General features: G+C 42.0%; 1 protein-coding gene across 1 annotated transcript in view; it reads right to left on the bottom strand.

The window, feature by feature from the left end:
- Window positions 1-18,002, bottom strand: part of HACD3 (3-hydroxyacyl-CoA dehydratase 3) — a 36,125-nt gene extending 18,123 nt beyond the window's left edge. Inside the window, exons 1-5 of the mRNA XM_079767938.1 lie at window positions 17,740-18,002; window positions 6,988-7,030; window positions 5,150-5,223; window positions 3,538-3,702; window positions 2,069-2,120 (exon numbers count right to left, since the gene is read on the bottom strand). Of these exons, the coding sequence (XP_079624064.1) occupies window positions 2,069-2,120; window positions 3,538-3,702; window positions 5,150-5,223; window positions 6,988-7,030; window positions 17,740-17,826 (421 nt within the window). The 5' untranslated portion in view covers window positions 17,827-18,002. The remainder of the gene's footprint in view (window positions 1-2,068; window positions 2,121-3,537; window positions 3,703-5,149; window positions 5,224-6,987; window positions 7,031-17,739) is intronic.
- Window positions 18,003-18,778: the final 776 nt, after the last annotated feature.

The raw sequence follows: 18,778 nt of genomic DNA, 5'->3' as shown, positions 1-18,778 counted from the left end.
ACTTTCCACTCCCTTATTTATGGCATGCCAAACATGCACCACTAAAACTTGAAAAAGTGAACAAATGAGGAACTCTTATATTATTTGGGTTTTTAGCATTAGTTTTAACTTATAGACTTCATAGTCCTCCCTCTAGAAAGCAAGCTCTTAGAGCACAGGTGCTATGATGAATTCATTGATCACACCTCAAGGGACTAGTATAATGCTTTCAGTGCCACAAGAATTTAATAGATCGCTGCTGAATTTCATCTATGTCACCCAGAAGATAATACACTTACAGAACTTATTGCTTACTAGAGGCCCGGTGCACGAAATTCGTGCACGGAGGGGGGTTGTCCCTCAGCCCAGCCTGTACCCTCTCCAATCTGGGAACCCTCGAGGGATGTCCGACTGCCCGTTTAGGCCCGATCCCACCTAAACGGGCAGTCGGACATCCCTCTCACAATCCAGGACTGCTGGCTCCCAACTGCTTGCCTGCCTGCCTTCCTGATTGCCCCTAACCACTCTGCTGCCAGCCTGTTTGCCCCCAACTTCCCTCCTCTGCTGGCCTGGTTACCCCTAACTGCCCTCTCCTGCAGGATTGATCACCTCCAACTGCCCTCCCTTACAGGCCTGGTCCTTCTCAACTGCCCTCCCTTGCAGGCCAGGTGCCTCCCAACTGCCCTCTCCTGCTGGCCATCTTGTGGTGGCCATCTTGTGTCCACATGGGGGCAGGATCTTTGACCACATGGGGGCAGCTATATTGTGTGTTGCAGTGATGATCAATCTGCATATTACTCTTTTATTAGATAGGATAGAGGCCTGGTACAGGGGTGGGGGCCAGCTGGTTTGCCCTGAAGGGCGTCCTGGATCAGGTGGGGGTTCCCTTGGGGTGTGGGGCGGCCTCAGCGAGGGGCCTGTGGTGGTTTGCAGGCGGGCCACGCTCCCTGGCAACGCAAGCGGAGGCCCTGGTATCTGGAATTTATTTTCCTTCTACAATTGAAACTTTGTAGCCTGGAGCGGAGCCAAGCCTGGGGCTCCCTCCGAGGCCGGTAGCCATTTGTGTTGGGGTTATAATTGAAACTTTGTTGCCTTAAGTGGGTGGGCCCGGCCAGGGTGTGCGGAAAGCTTTGCTTCCCCTGTTGCCGGCGGCAACCCTGGCCTGCTCTCTCAAGCTCCATTCTGCCGCCATTTGTTTGAATTTGTTTACCTTCTATAATTGAAACTTTATAGCTTGAGTGGAGGCTTAGGCCTGGCAAGGGCAGGCGGAAAGCTTGTTTCCCTCTGTTGCCTGGGAAACCTTGCTCTCTGTGGCTGTAGCCATCTTGGTTTGGGTTAATTTGCATGCTCGCACTGATTGGATGGTGGGCGTGGTTTGTGGGCGTGGCTTGTGGGTGTGTTTGAGGTGCGGTCAATTTGCATATTTGTCTATTATTAGATAGGATAAGTGGTTGGACAGACAGAAATAGAGATGGATTTTTTTCAAGGTTGACAACCACACTTATCTGTAGCATAGCCCTTAAGATCGCGGCTGGGAGAAAAACACCAGATTGGAAGGAGTGTAGCCTTGGACCTCCATCACATTTCCACATGTCCATGCAGTACATGCTGCCATCTGACATTAGGCCAGTCCAAGAGACTAAGGTTCTTCCATACTATATACCAGATGGTAAGCTCCAAATAGAAGGAAAATATTACCCAACCAGCTTGGCTCACTGGTTGAGCGTCAATCTATGAACCAGGAGGTCAAGGTTCAATTCCCAGTCAGGGCACATGCCCGAGTTGTGGGCTCGATTCCTAGTGTGGGGCGTACAGGAGGCAGCCGATCAAAGATTCTCTCTCATCATTGAGGTTTCTATCTCTCTCTGCTTCTTCCTTCCTCTCTGAAATCAATAAAAAAAATTTTTTTAAAGGGAAACATTAAAAGTAAGGCTTCTAATGTGGATGTGCAGAGCGTAAGCACTGGACATTAAAGACTGCTCATCCATTCACCCGCACAATATTAGCTCTCCTACCACATCACACTCATCCATACCCTCATCTCTACACAAATTAAATGGTAACTACCATAGCAGCAAGGGCAACTTACTTTCAGGGGAGCCTTCGCTTTCCATTCTGAGTTTATTTAGGCGTTCTTCTTCCTAGAATTTGGACAGAAGTTTTTCAAGAAGAAAAGTTAGAATGCCCAGATGCTTGCAAAAGTCCACATGTTGGATAAGTGATCTGACTCCCTGAAAGCCTCTTCCAATTGTCCTCATACTTCATTGGGGAAAATGTCCTAGCTCAGGGTGCCAAAAAGCCTGACTCCCCCTCCTTACTGAGCAGCATTAACATCACAGAATGCCATCCAGTACTCACAGAACTGAGCCAGTCAGCTGGCTTCTAATCTATAAAGTGGGTAGTCTTGACATCTGAGAGCTGGAGAGACATTCAGATTTGTCATGGTCATAGAAACAAACAGAAATTTAAGGCAGAAAATAGATTGCTATTTTTTTTAACACCTCTAGAATTTTAGTATAATTTTTCCAGAATCTAAAACCATGTCTCCACATCAGTATGAACTCATATTAGGTTAATATATAGGTGGTTACATATAGAAATATTTATAGATAGATGTATATGCATAGGCTAGTATGCACACACATAGTTTGTTGTTCAGTCAGCTGAGAGGACCTAGAAGCGATGATATCCCAGCAGCAACAAGCATACCAAAACCCAGATGTTGGTTTCCACTACCATTCTCCACTAAAAAGAAGAGAGCTCCTTGAAGAATGGCTGATTCTAGGGCTGAGCAGGGAACATACAAGATAAGCCAGGAGCAGCTTACAGTGCCAGAAATTAAAGAAGTGCACACAAAAAGGAAAGAAGAAAGCCCCATAGTGAAGTGAAGGAGCTATGAGCTTTGTCAAAAGGACACAAGAGCCAACTGAAAGAGTTCTATTGACCAAACCTGAAACAATCTGAGCAACAAAATAAATAACACATACTGAATTATAACTCAAACTATAAAACAAACATTAATGAGTCTACTGATATTTTTTAATGACTGAATAAACTAGAGTGGGAGAGAATAATCTCCAATGCAGAATAATTTCAAATAAAATATGTAGATACTCCACCCTGAAGATGGGAAGCATAACTCCCCACTCCTTAAGTGTGAGCTATGCATAGTAACTTCCTTCCCAAGAGTACAGTAAGGAAAGGGGAGGAAGTAACATTACAATGAAGAGACCTGACCAACATTACCTCAGCCACATGAGCAAGATCAATATCAACAGTGATAAGTCATATTGATAGCATGTGCCCGTGATATGGCATGATAAGGATAAAACCTCTGTGGTCTTCCTCCCAAAACCAATCATGAAAAACACACCAAGCACACCCACTGAGGAACAGTCTGCAAAATATGACCAGTACTTCTATAAAACCATGTCTCCAGGTCGTTAACTTGATGTCTAACTTTGTATTTATTCTATCAGACCCGGATAAGTATCTGAGGCGGCCCAAATAACTTGGTCTCCGCCCGATTTCTGTCTAGGTCGTAGGGTCCTTACTGACCTTGGCTCGGAGCTCCATTTCCGCATCAGACTCGTCCAGCCAGCGATCAAAGTCAGGGGCCAAAAACAGTGGGCGCTTCTCCTGCTTGGTGAGTCTCTCCCACCACTGGCTCACCTTCTTCTGTACCGTAATGTTTACCTGCCTCTGGGTCAGTTTGTAAACCGGCTAAGAGAGAAAATGAGAATGTGAGAATGCTCTCTCCTTCCTATCCCCCTCTTCTTCCTCTGAAACTGCCCCAAGCCAGTGTGACTATACAGAGAAACTAAAGAGTAGGCTTATTTCCCTTCCTTCTCTGTTCCTACACATCCTGATGCAAAGAGAACATCTAGACCACGAGCTGGTATAGGGAAAATCTGCTTAAGAACAGCTCTGTCTTTCTGATGCACCCAATGAATGACACAGGAGGAGATCAGGATCAGAAAGGCAGCGTTCCTGGTTACCGGTATACTAGAAGAAACTAAATGAACCTCCTGCCAGATCTACATCATGCAAGGCACTACATCCAATCACTCTTTCAAGTGCATCCTCACCTTCCAAATTTTCCTCCCATGACGATGGTCCTGGCATAGAGAGTCCTTATTTTAGAAAGGTCTAATCGAGGCTAGAACTGTACTGGATCAGATACAACTTTTTCACACGGGTCAGCCTAGGGAGTCTTCCCAACTAAACTCAAATTCTTAGTGGCTGTTGCAGTTCATTATTCTACATGTCTTCCCCCTTTGCCTCCAAAGCAAGACCCATGACAAGTTCTCCACTCCTTAAATCACTGCTGTCTATTAAAACAACCAAAGCAACAGAAACCTCCTGCAGACAGAGAGCAATATGCTCAAACCCTCATAGATAAGAGTGTAATTCCAGAAACTGAAATACACCATGTGCTGGATTCCCTCCCTTCCAGTTACATAAGCTTCCTCAAGCTTTGAGAGAAGGGACACTTCAATATACGTCCCACATTCTTCCTAAAGATCAACTGCCTCAGCATTTTCTGATTTCTACTGCCCCTCCGGCAAAGTCACAGGAAAGCAGCGCCTGTGTGGGCTTCTCCTGCCCTCCGTAACTGCTCTCTGTGGGTACCATACTCCTCCTCTGTCATTGTTAAAAAACAGAATATCGGAGCTGGAAAACACCAGATTGGATAAGAGATCATTATCCAATTCTTCATTTAACACATAAGGAAATAGGAACTCAAAAAGGTGAAAGGACTTGTTCAACCACTAAATAAGTGGCAGAGCCAGAATCACCTCAGGTTCTCCGACTTCCACATTCCTCTGCAGCTAAAACTATATTCTCCTTTGGTTTTTATCTTCTTTCCCACAACTGTTCCTCCCATTTCACTAAATTACTAGTATTTATTTCCTAAAATATAAAGAAAAGCCCTAACTGGTTTGGCTCAGTGGATAAAGCATTGGCCTATGGACTGAAGGGCCCCGGGTTCCATTCTGGTCAAGGGCATGTACCTTGATTGCGGGCACATCCCCACTGAGGGGTGTGCAGGAGGCAGCTGATGGGTGTTTCTCTCTCATCAGTGTTTCTAACTCTTTATCCCTCTCCCTTCCTCTCTGTAAAAAGTCAATAAAATATATTTTTAAAAAAAGAAAAAGCAAGAACATACCTCTGGCTTCACAAGGTCCAAGAACTCCAGGTGAAACTCATAGACATTATCTCCTTTGGCACCATGTCCTTGAGCTATAAAGAAAGAAATGTGGGTTACTGTGAACTTGAGCAGAGAGAGGCCATCCAAAAGCTTAATGCAGTTCTTTCAGAAGTATACAAATGTCAATGGGTCCTGCCAAAGCAAGTCGGGGCGTGTGAGAAGAGCTACTCAACAGCTAGATAAGCTGAATCCTGGACAAAAGTTTATTTCCATATGTCCTTCTGATGGCCAGTTCCAGAGTAGTTAATTAATCTTCCAACATGGCCCTCACGATGCCCAGAACAAATAATAGGCAGGGGAAAGATTACAGAAAGCAAAGCCAAAGGTATCACATAGATATAAATTTAACTCTCACATGCACTTTGGCGCTGAATCCAGAGCAGAGAAAAATCAGGTTAAGGAAAGTTGCTGGTTACATGGAAATGCTGGATTGCCTCAGAGAAAGCTCTGAACCTAATACTTTTCAACCAGGGGTAGAAAATGGAGAAGCTGACTTTCCTTCAGCACATCCCAAATGGAACAAAAAAGAGAAAAATCACTCTCTCAGCTCAATCCGAGAGGACAAATGGCACTGGCAGGAAAGCCCTGGGTTGACCTGTGCCTTGACACGGCTCCTCTCCCCAGATCCAGCCACGCCTCAGTGCCAGGGGCTGCTGCACATCACTTCCCCTCTCACTCTCGGACTTGTGTATCAATTCGGTTCCATTTCTTCATCTGGCCCTATGTAGCATAACCTGCCTAATATTTGCTACAGGTGGCTAATGTTCCCGAAAACCATACATTCCTTAAGATAGGACAGTCTATAAGCTCCAAGTGGCAAGACGCACTGTTATCACTTTAACTTCCATTCAAATGTGTAACTCCTAAAATAAACGGGAGCTGCTGCCCCGACTGCTCTCATCTTGAGAAGCAGATACAAAAGTCAGGCTGAGATTTCATGCAAGCATATTAAGGCAGACGGAATCTCATGTAAAGCAGAAACTCTTCACTGTCCCATAACCCTAGTCACTTACTAATGACATTCCAAGGAACTGGCACAGAAAGCAATTAGGGAGAATTCCACCCCATGGGGTGACAGTAACTCCAGACCTACCATCGGAGGAGATGATCAACGGAGGAGAAAGGAGATGGAGGCAGATTCACAGAACTGAGACCGTCAGAGCTAGAAAAGCTTTAGGTGTCATCTAGAATAAGTATTTCTTAAACTGGTCTGTAAGTGTAATATCAGGGAGCCACACAGCCTCATTAAGAAAATTTCTATTTTTTTTTTGTTTCATTATAATCTTAAAAAATAAAAATAAAAGGTCATCTTGATGACTACCTTATAGTCATCACAAGTTCAGGGGCTGTGTTCACAGCTGCAATGAAGCCATATATCACTTAAAGGAACCATACTTAACTCCTGACATGTTTTTCAATCTGGGTCTATGACCCTGGAGGATGCTGAGGACATATTCTCAGATGCTGTGGGTCCTCAAGTTTGAGAAACACAACTTATAACCCAATACCCCTTTTTATAGGCCCAGAGAAGTCAATAGTTGTCTCAGGTAGCAGCAGAATTAATTTCCGTATTTCTAGCCCACACTTCTATTTTTGCCTCTCCAACGGGAAAGCAAGATTTTAAACAAATTCTTTGACTTCCTTAATCAAGTATTTCAAAACAACCTAGTTTACCTCAAGAGTATCAGAGAAAGTGAATAGAAAGTGAATAAAACAAATAGATAAAAATAAAAAGAAACCACCACTATACCTCTTTAACTGTTTAGAGAGCTGGGAGCATTTGCCCGAATACTGACCTTTGAAATGCAGTACATTTTCAGCGATGCTGATGGCAGGATTCTGTGAAAAGAGACCAAGGATGCGAGAAGGCATTTTAATGAAGAGAAAAATGGAATTAAAACCCTCCTTCCCCCTTGGGGACTCAACCTCCTACCCTGTGCCTCCCCCAGAGAATATATTTAGTCATTTATTCACATATCTGCATAGGGTTTCTCTATGTCTAGCTGTACCCATCTGAGATTGTAGGCTCCTGCAAGAAGGACCCTAACTACACAGAACAATCAGACACTGAGCCAGTTCATTCTGATGACTGCAAATAGTGCAAGGTGCTACACGAGGTGTTATGGGGGATACACAAATCTCTAAGACTCTGTCCCTGAGCTGTGGAGGCAGAGAATCTAATGGAACAGATGAGTCATTTCCTATGAGAAGATATCAAAGAGTATCAAATAACATACGCTCAAGACCAAAAGAGTAGTAAAAGCAGTAATTGTACAGTTAAGTCAGCAAGCGCAATGGGAACAGAATGGTTGGGGAAAGCTTCACCAAATTTAAGGCCTGCGTTGTAACATGAAGAATAAATTAATTCAAGAAGAGAGGGATTAAGAGTGGTTGGATGAAAATGAAACATGCATTGCCTTAACCTGAGGCTCCACATTCCCTTAACCCCCATCCCAAGGAAGACTAGAAGAGATCAGAGACGCAAATTCTCCAAATTGTTCCTTTATTCCCAGAGATTGCTACATGCCTTTAGCAGCGTAATTTAAAATGAAACTATTGAACACTTTTCCCGGTAAATGAAAAACAACTCACCTCCTACCTCTCAGCTCAAAGTTAATAAGGAAGAAGCAGCATGTTCCCAGTGCCCTAACTAGTTTATTTTCCTCCTGTAGGCTCAGCTCTCTGTGCTCTATCATGCATCAAAGGAAACCAACAAGACAGAAGGTTTTGAGAGGCAGTGGGAGCCTAGATGCTCTATTCATAGCCAAGAATGTTAGGAAAAGGGGAATAAGGAAGGCTTGGGGTGGGGACAGCATTTGAGCCAAATTTTATATTAAGAACCTCCCAGTGGGAGTAAAGATTTCAGGCTGAGAAGCTCAACCAAAGAGGATAACAATCAAGATGATCTCTGTGGCAGGAAGAGGGAGTTTAATTTAAAAAAAAAGGGGGGGGGCTACAAGTCCAGGGGCATGGTTCCTCAGCAAGGGAAACATGGTTTTGATGTAAATATTATCGTGAAAGCTAGAGTTCTGGGATGTCTTGGAAGTAAGTCTCCTACCTAGGTCACTTCTTGCCCAACTCTGTTCCCCATACCCTAATTCATGTGGAAGGAAAATGGAGTTTTGGGGGCCCAGTTTACTCTCCTCAGACAGACAGATGTGTGTAAAGGTCTAAGTGGTTAGCCACAGCCCAAGTCCAGAGGCTCATTAAGCAATTTTGTGGGCCAGATTTCAGATGCTAACTCAGCAATAACGGGGCAGCTCCTAACCAGCAGTGCACTGGGCATTTCAGGTTTAGCTTCTCCAAAGGTGGTGGCAGTGGAGGGATAATTCAGTTAAAAATACTTATGCTAGCCCGGCCAGCATGGCTCAGTGTTTGAGCATCAACCTATGAACCAGGAGGTGACAATTCGATTTCCGGTAGGTGCACATGCCAGGTTACAGGGCTTGATCCCATGTGGGACATGCAGGAAGCAGCCAATCAATGATTCTTTCTCATCATTGATGTTTCTATCTCTTTCCCTCTCCCTTCCTCTCTGAAATCAATAAAAATATATTTTTTTAATGCTTATGCCAGACACAAGTTCAAAATTGGGAAGAAACCTGAAGCAATATAAAAATTATATCTGTCTATATTTATAAGTGAGATTGGCCTATAATTTCCCTTTCTTATATCTGCCTCATAAAAGAGTTGGAGAGAGGTCTATCTTCTCTGGAAATGTAAGTACAAGGCTAGTGTGGTAGCCAGCCTTCAAGATGGCCCCAGTGAGCCTCTTCCCCTGGTATTTACACCCTGTGTGTCCCCTGCTAGCTGGCGTCAGGTATGATCTGAATAACCAACAGAATACAGTGGAAACAACAATGTGACTTTTGAGGTTAGGTCATAAAAGCCATCGCAGCTTTCATATAGGTCTCTGACTGTTCACTCTGGGCAAAGACAGACATCAATGTCACATTAATATGCAAGCAGTCCTGTGTAGAGGACTACATGGAAAACTAACCTGTGCACACGAATTTGCCAACAAGGTGAGTGAGACACCCTTGAAGTGAACACCCCAGGCTATAATACTGCTAACATCTGACTACAACTTCATGAAGAGATCCTAAGCCACAACAACCCTAATCCTTTCTGAAGCACCCACAGAGAGATGATAACGGATTATTATTGTTTTAAATCACTACATTTTGGGGTGATTTGTTATGCAGCAATAGATAACTAATAAAACTAGAATTATGTCTATAAATGTTTGATAGAACTCAATGGTGAAGCCACTCAAATCTGGAAATTTCCTTATGGGAAGATTTCTGAATACTGATGTATTTAATGGTTATGTGCTATTTAGGTTTTCTATCCCTTTGATAGAAACTGTCTTTACTTTTGAAGAACTTACCCATTTTATCTGACAAATTCAATATCCTCTTTGCTTTTTAATGTCTGTAGCATCTATGTATAGTTAAGCCTTTTTTTTTAAGCCTTTTTCATTATTACTAACATTTTTGTCTTAATCTTATCCAAAGATCTGTCCATTTTGTCTTTTCAAGAACTTTTAGCTTTATTGATTCTCTCTATCTCTGCTTTCTATTTCTGTTCTTTATTTCCTTCTTCAACTTTGAGAGAATTTGCTATTTTTTTCTAACTTCTTGTAATGGACTCATAATTAATTTTCAGACTTCATTATTTTATTTTAATTAATACTTTAAATATAAACATTTAAAAATATAAATTTCCTACTAATTCCTATTTTGGTAGCATCTCTCAAGCTCTGAATATATTATTTTCATTATCATACTCTAAAATATTTCCATTATCATTTTTTCCCCTTATAACATGGGTTACTGAGAAGTGTTTCTTAATTACCAAACACAAGAGACTTTCTACTTATTAATTTCTACCTCAATTACACTGTGATGAGAGAACATTCTCTGTATGATTTTAATCCTTTCAAATTTATGGGGACTTGCTTGAGGAAGCAGTATATAGTTAAAGTTTATAAAAGGTCTAAGTAAACTTGAAAATTATTAGATTCAGTATTCTATATACATATATATATATATACATATATATATATATATATATATATATATATATATATATATATATTCATTAGGTTTACTGTTAATTAATTGTTCACATTTATCTATCTTTTTTGGAATTTTGTCTTCTAGCAATTAGTGAAAAATCATGGTATTTTAAAATATATATTTTTTTTATTTTCAGAGAGGAAGGGAGAGGGAGAGAAAGACAGAAACATCAATGATCAGAGAGAATCATTGATCAGCTGCCTCCTGCACGCCCCACACTGGGAATCGAGCCCACAACCTGGGCATGTACCCTGACCAGGAATCAAACAGTGACCTCCTGGTTCACATAGGTCATTGCTCAACCACTGAGCCATGCAGGCCAGACTGAAAAATCACAATATTTTAAACTTGTCTATTTCTCCTTATACCTGCTAATTTCCATATTATAAAGGCCATGGTACTAGTTATATAAAAGTTTAATATTGTTATATCTTCCTGGTGAATTGAAACCTCTGTCATTATGTACTGACCTCTTTATTTCTAAAAAATACATTTGACCTAAACCTCTTATCTGATATCAACATAGCTACACCACAAAGATCTGCTTCTGCCAGGCACCTATCAGTTTAGACCACTTTAAACTAAATTCATGGCTTGAGGGTTTTTAGATCTCCAAAATTCTGTAAATTTGGGCTGCATAATCTTTTGAGAGCCAACTAACAGTTTTGGACCTTTTCCCTCTACTCTGTTCAGGGTCAAGGCATGTGGGGATAGGAAGATGGGGTGTGTTTACCTCTAGTTCATCCTTCCTCTACAAGTGTGTAGTCCTCTGATGTAGAGTTAATGGGGAGAAGGGTTTCCTATTACATATTGCATCTCTGGTGAGATTTGATCTTACTTCTATCCCGGTACTCTGTCAGGCTGTCAAAACCAAAGTTCAAGTTCATGCAGTTGAGCAAATGTTCTCAAGGCAAAAGCAATTTCAGACTTCAGCTTACCTCTCTGAGTTCCCACTTTATTTCATAACTTGTTGAATCTTTGATGATTTATATTGAACACTTATATTGAAACTTTCTGTTTTTAGCAGAAAGATTGATCTGCTCAATTTAGCCCATCTTTTACCAGAGATGGAATTGTGCCTTTGCTTATGAAAAAAATGAATAAATAAGGAAAAGGGTACTAGGTGGCTTTTTTAAAAATATATTTTATTGATTTTTCACAGAGAGGAAGGGAGAGGGAGAGAGAATTAGAAACATCGATGAGGGAGAAACATCGATCACCTGCCTCCCAAGTGGGGTTGTGCCTGCAACCAAGGTACATGCCCTTGACCGGAATCGAACCCGGGACCCTTCAGTCCGCAGGCCGACACTCTATCCACTGAGCCAAATCAGTCAGGGCATAGGTGGCTTTGAAGTCAAATAGACCTGGGTACAAATCCTAGTCATATCATACTTATTTCTATCATTCACTTTCAAATCCACAGCAACTATCATAATTTAAAAAAAACAAAACAACAATAAAACCCCTTATTTCACAAGATTGTTGCGAGAACTACAATAATCTACAAAGAGTCTGGCATCTAGTAAGCACTCATATTACAGATGCTTTTCTTCCTCTGACTAGAATGGTCTTCTAAGCTTCCAAATCTATTCATCTTTAAAAGTCCAGGTCAAATGTTAATTCCTTTTCCAAACTACTCACTTCCAACATCAAAATTAATAGCTTCCTTACTACCTCCTCTTCACCTTTATTATAATACTTACCACACTGTTCTGTAATTATTGTTTATTGAAATAAGTATGATATGACTAGGATTTGTACCCAGGTTTATCTGCCCCTCTAGAATTGAGTTCCCTAATAGCAGGCACTGTGTCTTATTAAAGCTCTGAATCCCTAATGCCTCAATAACTAATAAATTGAAATCAAATCAATTTTCCCCTTTTCATAATTTCTGACAGAACTACAGAGTTCAATGAACTATCTGCTACCTAACTCTTTAGAAAATAGTCTCCTTTTTAGTTTAAATTGTTGGCATTTACTTTTGCTGCATGTGTGATTAATACATGCGCAGAAAAGAGTTATACAAATTATTTCATTACTTTACTGCTTTATGAGTGTTTTTGTACTGTGTTTCTGAACAGCTCAGACTTATTTAACCTTTATTATGAAATATTTCAAGCAATCAGTATACACAGAAAAATACAGCAAACACCATTGTAGCTATCAGATCTACCTAATACACAGACACAAACCCAAACAGGCAGCCAAGATGGGGAGACAAAAAAACAAGCCCCAAATGAAAGAACAAGAGAATTTTCCAGAAGACCTAAATGAAAATGACATAAAAAATTCATCAGACATAGAGTTCATAATAATGATGGCAAGGATACTCATCCATTAGCTTTTTGGTTTACTTGCATCAGCTTTTTTTTTTTTTTCCAAAGAAATAAAGTAGATATGGGTACAATTATACAATTACTCAATCCCACCACGCTCTCCCTCTCAAACACATCCCATCCTCACAGGTAACCACTATCCAGAATTGGAGCTTATCATTCCCATTGTATTTCTTCTTTTTTTTTAAAAAAAAAAAATGTTTTTGTTGATTTTAGAAAGAGAGAAAGGGAGAGGGAGACAAAGAGAGAAATATTGATTGGTTGCCTCCCATACACATCCAGACCAGGAACCGAAACTGCAACCTGGGCACGTGTCCTGACCTGAATGGGTGCACAGGACAATGAGTTGAGCCACAACAGCCAGGGCACCCACTGTATTTCTTTACTTACTTTTAACATGTTGGGTATTTATTATTATACAAAGTATTATTTTACATGTTACAGAAATGGTTTCATACTGTCTATATAACTCTTGAACTTGCTTTTTAGTTTATATTTCTAAATTCTATCTTTATCGATATAGGCAGTTCTGTTTCATTTATTTTAGCTCTTGTACAGTGTGCCATTGTATAAACATATCACAATCTATCCATTCTTCTGTTGATAAGAATTAAGATTGTTTTTATTTTATTTTATTTATTTACTTATTGCTGCTATGAACAAGCTGTCTTTATGCATGAAAGGAAGAGCTTCTCCAAGGAGCAAAACTTCCAAGGCATAAGATTATGCACATCTTCAGCTTGACTAGACAGTGCCAAACTGTTCTCCAAACCAGTTGTACCAATTAATACTCCCACACACTGGATAAGAATGTCCCACCATTGAACAATCTTTGCCAACAGTTGGTAATGTTGAACTTTTCATTTTTCACAACCTAAAGTGAGAAATAATGACCTATCATTTTAATTTAAATGTCCCTGATTATAAGTGAGGTCAAGTATCTTTTCATTTTATTGGCCATTCTTGTTTCCTTTTACTCTAAGCTTGTCAAGTTTGTCTTACATTTGTCAATCTTTTTCTTTAAGGTTTATGTTTTCTGTGTCTAGATTAATGCATTCATCCCTGTTTCAATACCATATAGTCTTCTATATTTTCTTTTAGTTTTGCTTTATAAATTTATGTTATTAACCCACCTAGAATTTACTTCTGTGTGTGCACGTTAAGATCTTATTTTATCTTTTTTGCCATTTGGATGACCAATTGTCCCAATACAATTTCCTGAATGGTTCATCCTTTCCCATATTAATTTGTAAAGCCACACTGTTGTACAGTAAGTTTTCTTATATGAGTAAATTTCCTAATAGACTCTATTCTGTTCTACTGCTCTCATCTAAGGTTTACTATCACAATAATAATCCCTTACACTTGAATAGCACACTAGAATTCACAAAGCACTTTCAAATCTAATATCCAATTCAAACCTCAAACAATCCTGTGAATTAGGTGTTATTATTCATTTTGAGGCCAATGCTCACAAAAGTTAAGTGAATTATCCATGGCTACCAGACAGTAAACAAACAAGCAAGGACCCAGTCTCTTATCTTCAGTTATCACTCTTTCCATCAGACTCTATTGGGTAAGGACAAGAACCATATCTTTCAAACAGCTCCCAAACAGAGCTATGCACTTTGTCCACACACAACTAAAACAAACAAACAAACACAAGCCTTGATAACTGAACAACAGCTTTGACAACTAAGGTTGCTGACACAAATCTGTCCATTAGGCTTATCTTGAAAATAAAGTCTACTCAGAAAGTAACCCTGTCCTGGCCCCAACAGACTCCTAGCTAGCTTCTTTGCTACAGCTCACCTCAAACACAGACAACGCTGCTGTTGAAGTCTTTATTGCACACCATTTCTCATCAGCCACTAACCCTGCATCTCCAAACACAGAATAGAGACGAGAGTTTTTGTAAGTTGCATTTTTAAACAAATTGATCTGTCTTTCAAAAAAACCAAATAACAACAACAAAACCCGATGGTTCTCTGTCTCAGAGGTAGAGAGGAGCAAAGCTGATGTTCCCAATTGGAATTCAACACTGAAATTTACACATAAACTATGGGACATGCTAGAGAGAGCAGGGGGCGACAGAGAGCTAACAACCCAGCACCTAGATTAAGGATAAGAGTAGGTACTCCACAAATGGTTTTCATTGAACAAATAAATGAATTGCTTCATCCTGAGCCAGAATCACCGGTTTCACAGGCCCTACATAGAGCAATGAATTAAGAAATTTAAATTAAAAAAAAATAGCCCTAGCTGGTTTGGCTCAGAGCATAGAGCGTTTGCCTGTGGACTGAAGGTCCCGGGTTCGATTCTAGTCAAGGGCACATGCCCGGGTTTCTGGCTCAATCCCCAGTAGGGGGCGTGCAGGAGGCAGCCAATCCATGATTCTCATCATTGATGTTTCTAGCTCTCTCTTCCTCTCCTTCCTCTCTGAAATCAATAAAAATATATTTATTTTTGTCTGCATAGGCAGACAAAAATTTGGCCAATATGTCACTCATAAGATACCAGACACCCTTCCTCTCTGGGCCAAAATATGTGACTGCTACTTCCCTACCAATTATCGACGGTTTTGTTCTCATGCTAGTCTCTCTTCCCTATAGATAAGATTTATTTTTTAAAGAAAGATTTATTCAGATAACCAATCATTTTATGACAGCCTTTAAAGCACATCCCACTTCCTTAGACCATCCTTGAGTCACCAAAGTCCACAACCTATAATCAGTTCTCTCTAATACCCTCTTAAAACTCCCCATGATTGTATGAGGTAGGCCTTCCCTTGCTGAAGAGAGCAATAAACCCAACTTGTTTAAGTAGTGTGTTCCTGGCAGTCTTTGGCTGGATGGTGTTCACACAGCACAAGTCAGAAGATCTAAAAGTCTATGCCTTTCTCTTTCTAGAATTTTCTCCCAATCTCAGTTTGACAAGAATTCTTCATCTTATTTCTGGAAGTCATCTCTAACTAAACAAAAGAAAAGTAACAAATTCCTTTAACACCAGGAACCTGGTTCAATATTCAACTCCAATTTTACCAATAAACATATTCATGCACAAAACTTTTTGTTTGTATAATATGCTTTCTTCTAGATAACATACCATTAGAAAGCCAAATCTGTCTGATCATTGCAAATCTGTAGTATCTCACATGTGGTAGAGGATTTATTTTATCAATGGTATGAACATGTTGCTTTTAAAATAATGGTAGCTGAAATGGATGTCTCAGAATTACACATAGGAAATCCCAGAAAAGAAAAGAAAAAAAAAAACTCAATTGGAGAAAAAAAGATTTATTTTTTCCCAAAAAGTTAAAAAAGGATTTCTCGCTCTAAAACAAAATTTCACTTTTTCTCCACCTTTACATTTATTTTAACTATATTTCAAACCTATACCTTTATATTTTAAATATAGCAAATGATTGATGTGTTCATGCTTAACTAAAAGGTTTAAATCTCTTAGAAAATATATAAGTATGATACATTCTTTCATTTGTCTAATTTCCACTTCTTTCCACCATCACTACTCCCTTCCCCTTAAAAACACCTTTTCTGTTTGTACCTTCAAAAGTATCCCAGAATATTATATGCTTATTACATGATACACATCTAGAGAGGACAGGGTCTAAGTTTATTTAATTGGTCTACAATCAGGCGTCCTCAAACTACGGCCCGCGGGCCACATGCGGGTGTTTTTGCCGTTTTGTTTTTTTACTTCAAAATAAGATATGTGCAGTGTGTATAGGAATTTGTTCATAGTTTTTTTAAAACTATAGTCCGGCCCTCCAACGGTCTGAGGGACAGTGAACTGGCCCCCTGTTTAAAAAGTTTGAGGACCCCTGGTCTACATAATACTCAATATACTTAAAGAGAGAGACTGTTGTAACAGACCAGACTTTTCTTGCGGCTGGAAAAAGTCCTCTCTAGATAGAGGCTTCGATCCCCATCTACAAAAACTTTTTCTTCCTTTTTTAATTAAGACATCATGAAGCAGAGAAGAGCCAGCACAAAACATGTATTCACTCTCTGAGGCCAAAGTATAATTGGACCTGGTTTAACACATTAAATGACACACCATGCAATGCCACAGCCTACTTAAAGGCATTCTGGCTAGTATTGTCTTTTCTCTTTCAATGGGAAAACAGGTTTATATTCGATGTAAAGATTAAATTCAACAAATTCAAGTTCACACTCAAAGAGCGCCCTCACTTTGCAAGACAATATGCCAGACAGGCTGACAGATCCAAACATAACCTCAGAGAGGATTTAAGTGTCAGAGAGTAGGGGGTAAGGATGACTATAGAAAAGAACATTCCAGACTGAAATTTCAGTTCCTCAAAGACTGGAATCCTGAACGGTTTGGACAGAAACATGGGGGTACTCAGGTCCAGAGACCTCCAACATTGAGGAGGCCTCAGCTTGTTCACTCGGGGAGCAAATGAGATCAAACATAAATGCTCGGTGCAACTTAAGATGATTTTTAAGTTCTGTATGCAACTCAGCAAACCTGAGCTCACAGCCTTCAGAATAAAGGATAAAAATCATTTCTTCGAGGTCTTCTGGACTTTCAAGTTAACATGCATGGTTTCCATCCCTGAACGGTTGGGGGGTGGGTGTGGCCCCTCTGAGACAGCGGCTGGCCTCCCGAAGGTCCGAAGGGACCGGCTGGACCTCTCAGGCCGGCTCTAGACGTCCAGCCACGGCCCATCAAGCCACTGTCCCTCTGCGCCCCCCACCCAACGTGCTCATCCCACCCCTCCAACGGCCTCAGCAACCCCAACCCTAACTGCCAGGCCTCCGGGGCCGGGCTCGGGCTCCCTCAGGCCGAAGACTACGAACAAAGAGGAGGCCGGGGTCAGCCTCCGAGGCCCCCGCGAGACTCGCGCAGCCCCCGAAGGGACCTACACCCCTCGGGGGGGGGGGGGGGGTCGTGACCCGGACCTGCGGGTTTTCCCCGACAAGGGCCATCCTACCCGGGGCTGGACCCCGCTGGTGCACTGCAGCCTCTCCTGCGTGCACCGTAACAAAGGAGCAGGGGATCCGGGCAGGTCTCGGCGAGTCCTCGGAGCCCCGGGAGCCCCGGGAGCCCCGGCTCTGCGCGCGTCCCGCCGCCCGGACCCGGCCTTTACCTGCACGTCACTCAGCTCCACGCGCAAGTACAGCTCGCGGTGCCGCTGAGCCCAGTAGACGTGCGGCGTCAGCACCTGGTTCTCCATGGCCACAGCCCAGGGCGCGGGGGGAATCCGCTCGCTGGCCTCGCTGCCTCGGGCAGGGCGCGGCTGGAGCCGGTGATCGCAGGCCCAAACCCCGCGCTCCTGAGGGCCCGCCGCCCGCAGCCTCCAGACGCCCCACGCTCTCCGGCCGCACTTGCGCAGTGAGGAGCCGGAGTGGCGGCGCGGGCTCCGGCGCTCAGCACCCGCCGCGTGAGGGCGGGGCGGGGCGGGGCGAGGGCGGGAAGGGGCGGGCCCAGGAGTGCGGGACGCCTGGCTGCGACCCCCTCGGGAGGTGCGCCCAGCAGGTGCACCGGGCTTTTCTCTGTTCTTTAGGGCGATGCTTATAAGTAAGCGTAAGCCCTAGCCGGTTTGCTCAGTGGGTAGAGCGTCGGCCTGTGGACTGAAGGGTCCCGGGTTGGATTCCGGCCAAGGGCACATGCTGGGGTTGCCGGCTTGATCCCCAGGGTGGAGTGTGTAGGAGGGCAGCCCATCAATGATTCTCTCTCAATCCTTGATGTTTCTATCTCTCCCTCCCTCTCCCTTCCTCTCTCTGAAATCAATAAAAAAATATTTAAATAAATAAGTTTAAAATAAAAAACGCTGCTCAGGACTGGTCCCTCCCATTCTATCACTCATTAATTAAACATGTACTGAACGCCCACTCCACTGAAGTGCCGGGGCTGCAAAGCTAAACACTGGAGCCACAGCAGTAAGAAACAGCCCCTGACGACCTGGAAACCTCGGTCTTTTTGAAGACACAATGAGGATGATGGTTATAAGGGAAGCGGTGTGGGATCAGGATGGAAGAGTGTTCTCAGAGGGGAGAGTTAAGAGTCAAGGTTAGAGATTTACAGCGCTGATGGAAATAGTATTTCATTCTGAGCTGCCCAATTACGGTAGCCACATGAAACTTTTGTGTACTTGAAATGTGACTAGTGAGAATAAGAAACTGAAT

Source organism: Cnephaeus nilssonii (genome assembly GCF_951640355.1).
Source record: "Cnephaeus nilssonii genome assembly, chromosome: 4".
NCBI lineage: Eukaryota > Metazoa > Chordata > Mammalia > Chiroptera > Vespertilionidae > Cnephaeus > Cnephaeus nilssonii.
Note: the sequence above shows the minus strand (reverse complement) of the source record. Positions and strands in the feature narration are given on the sequence as shown.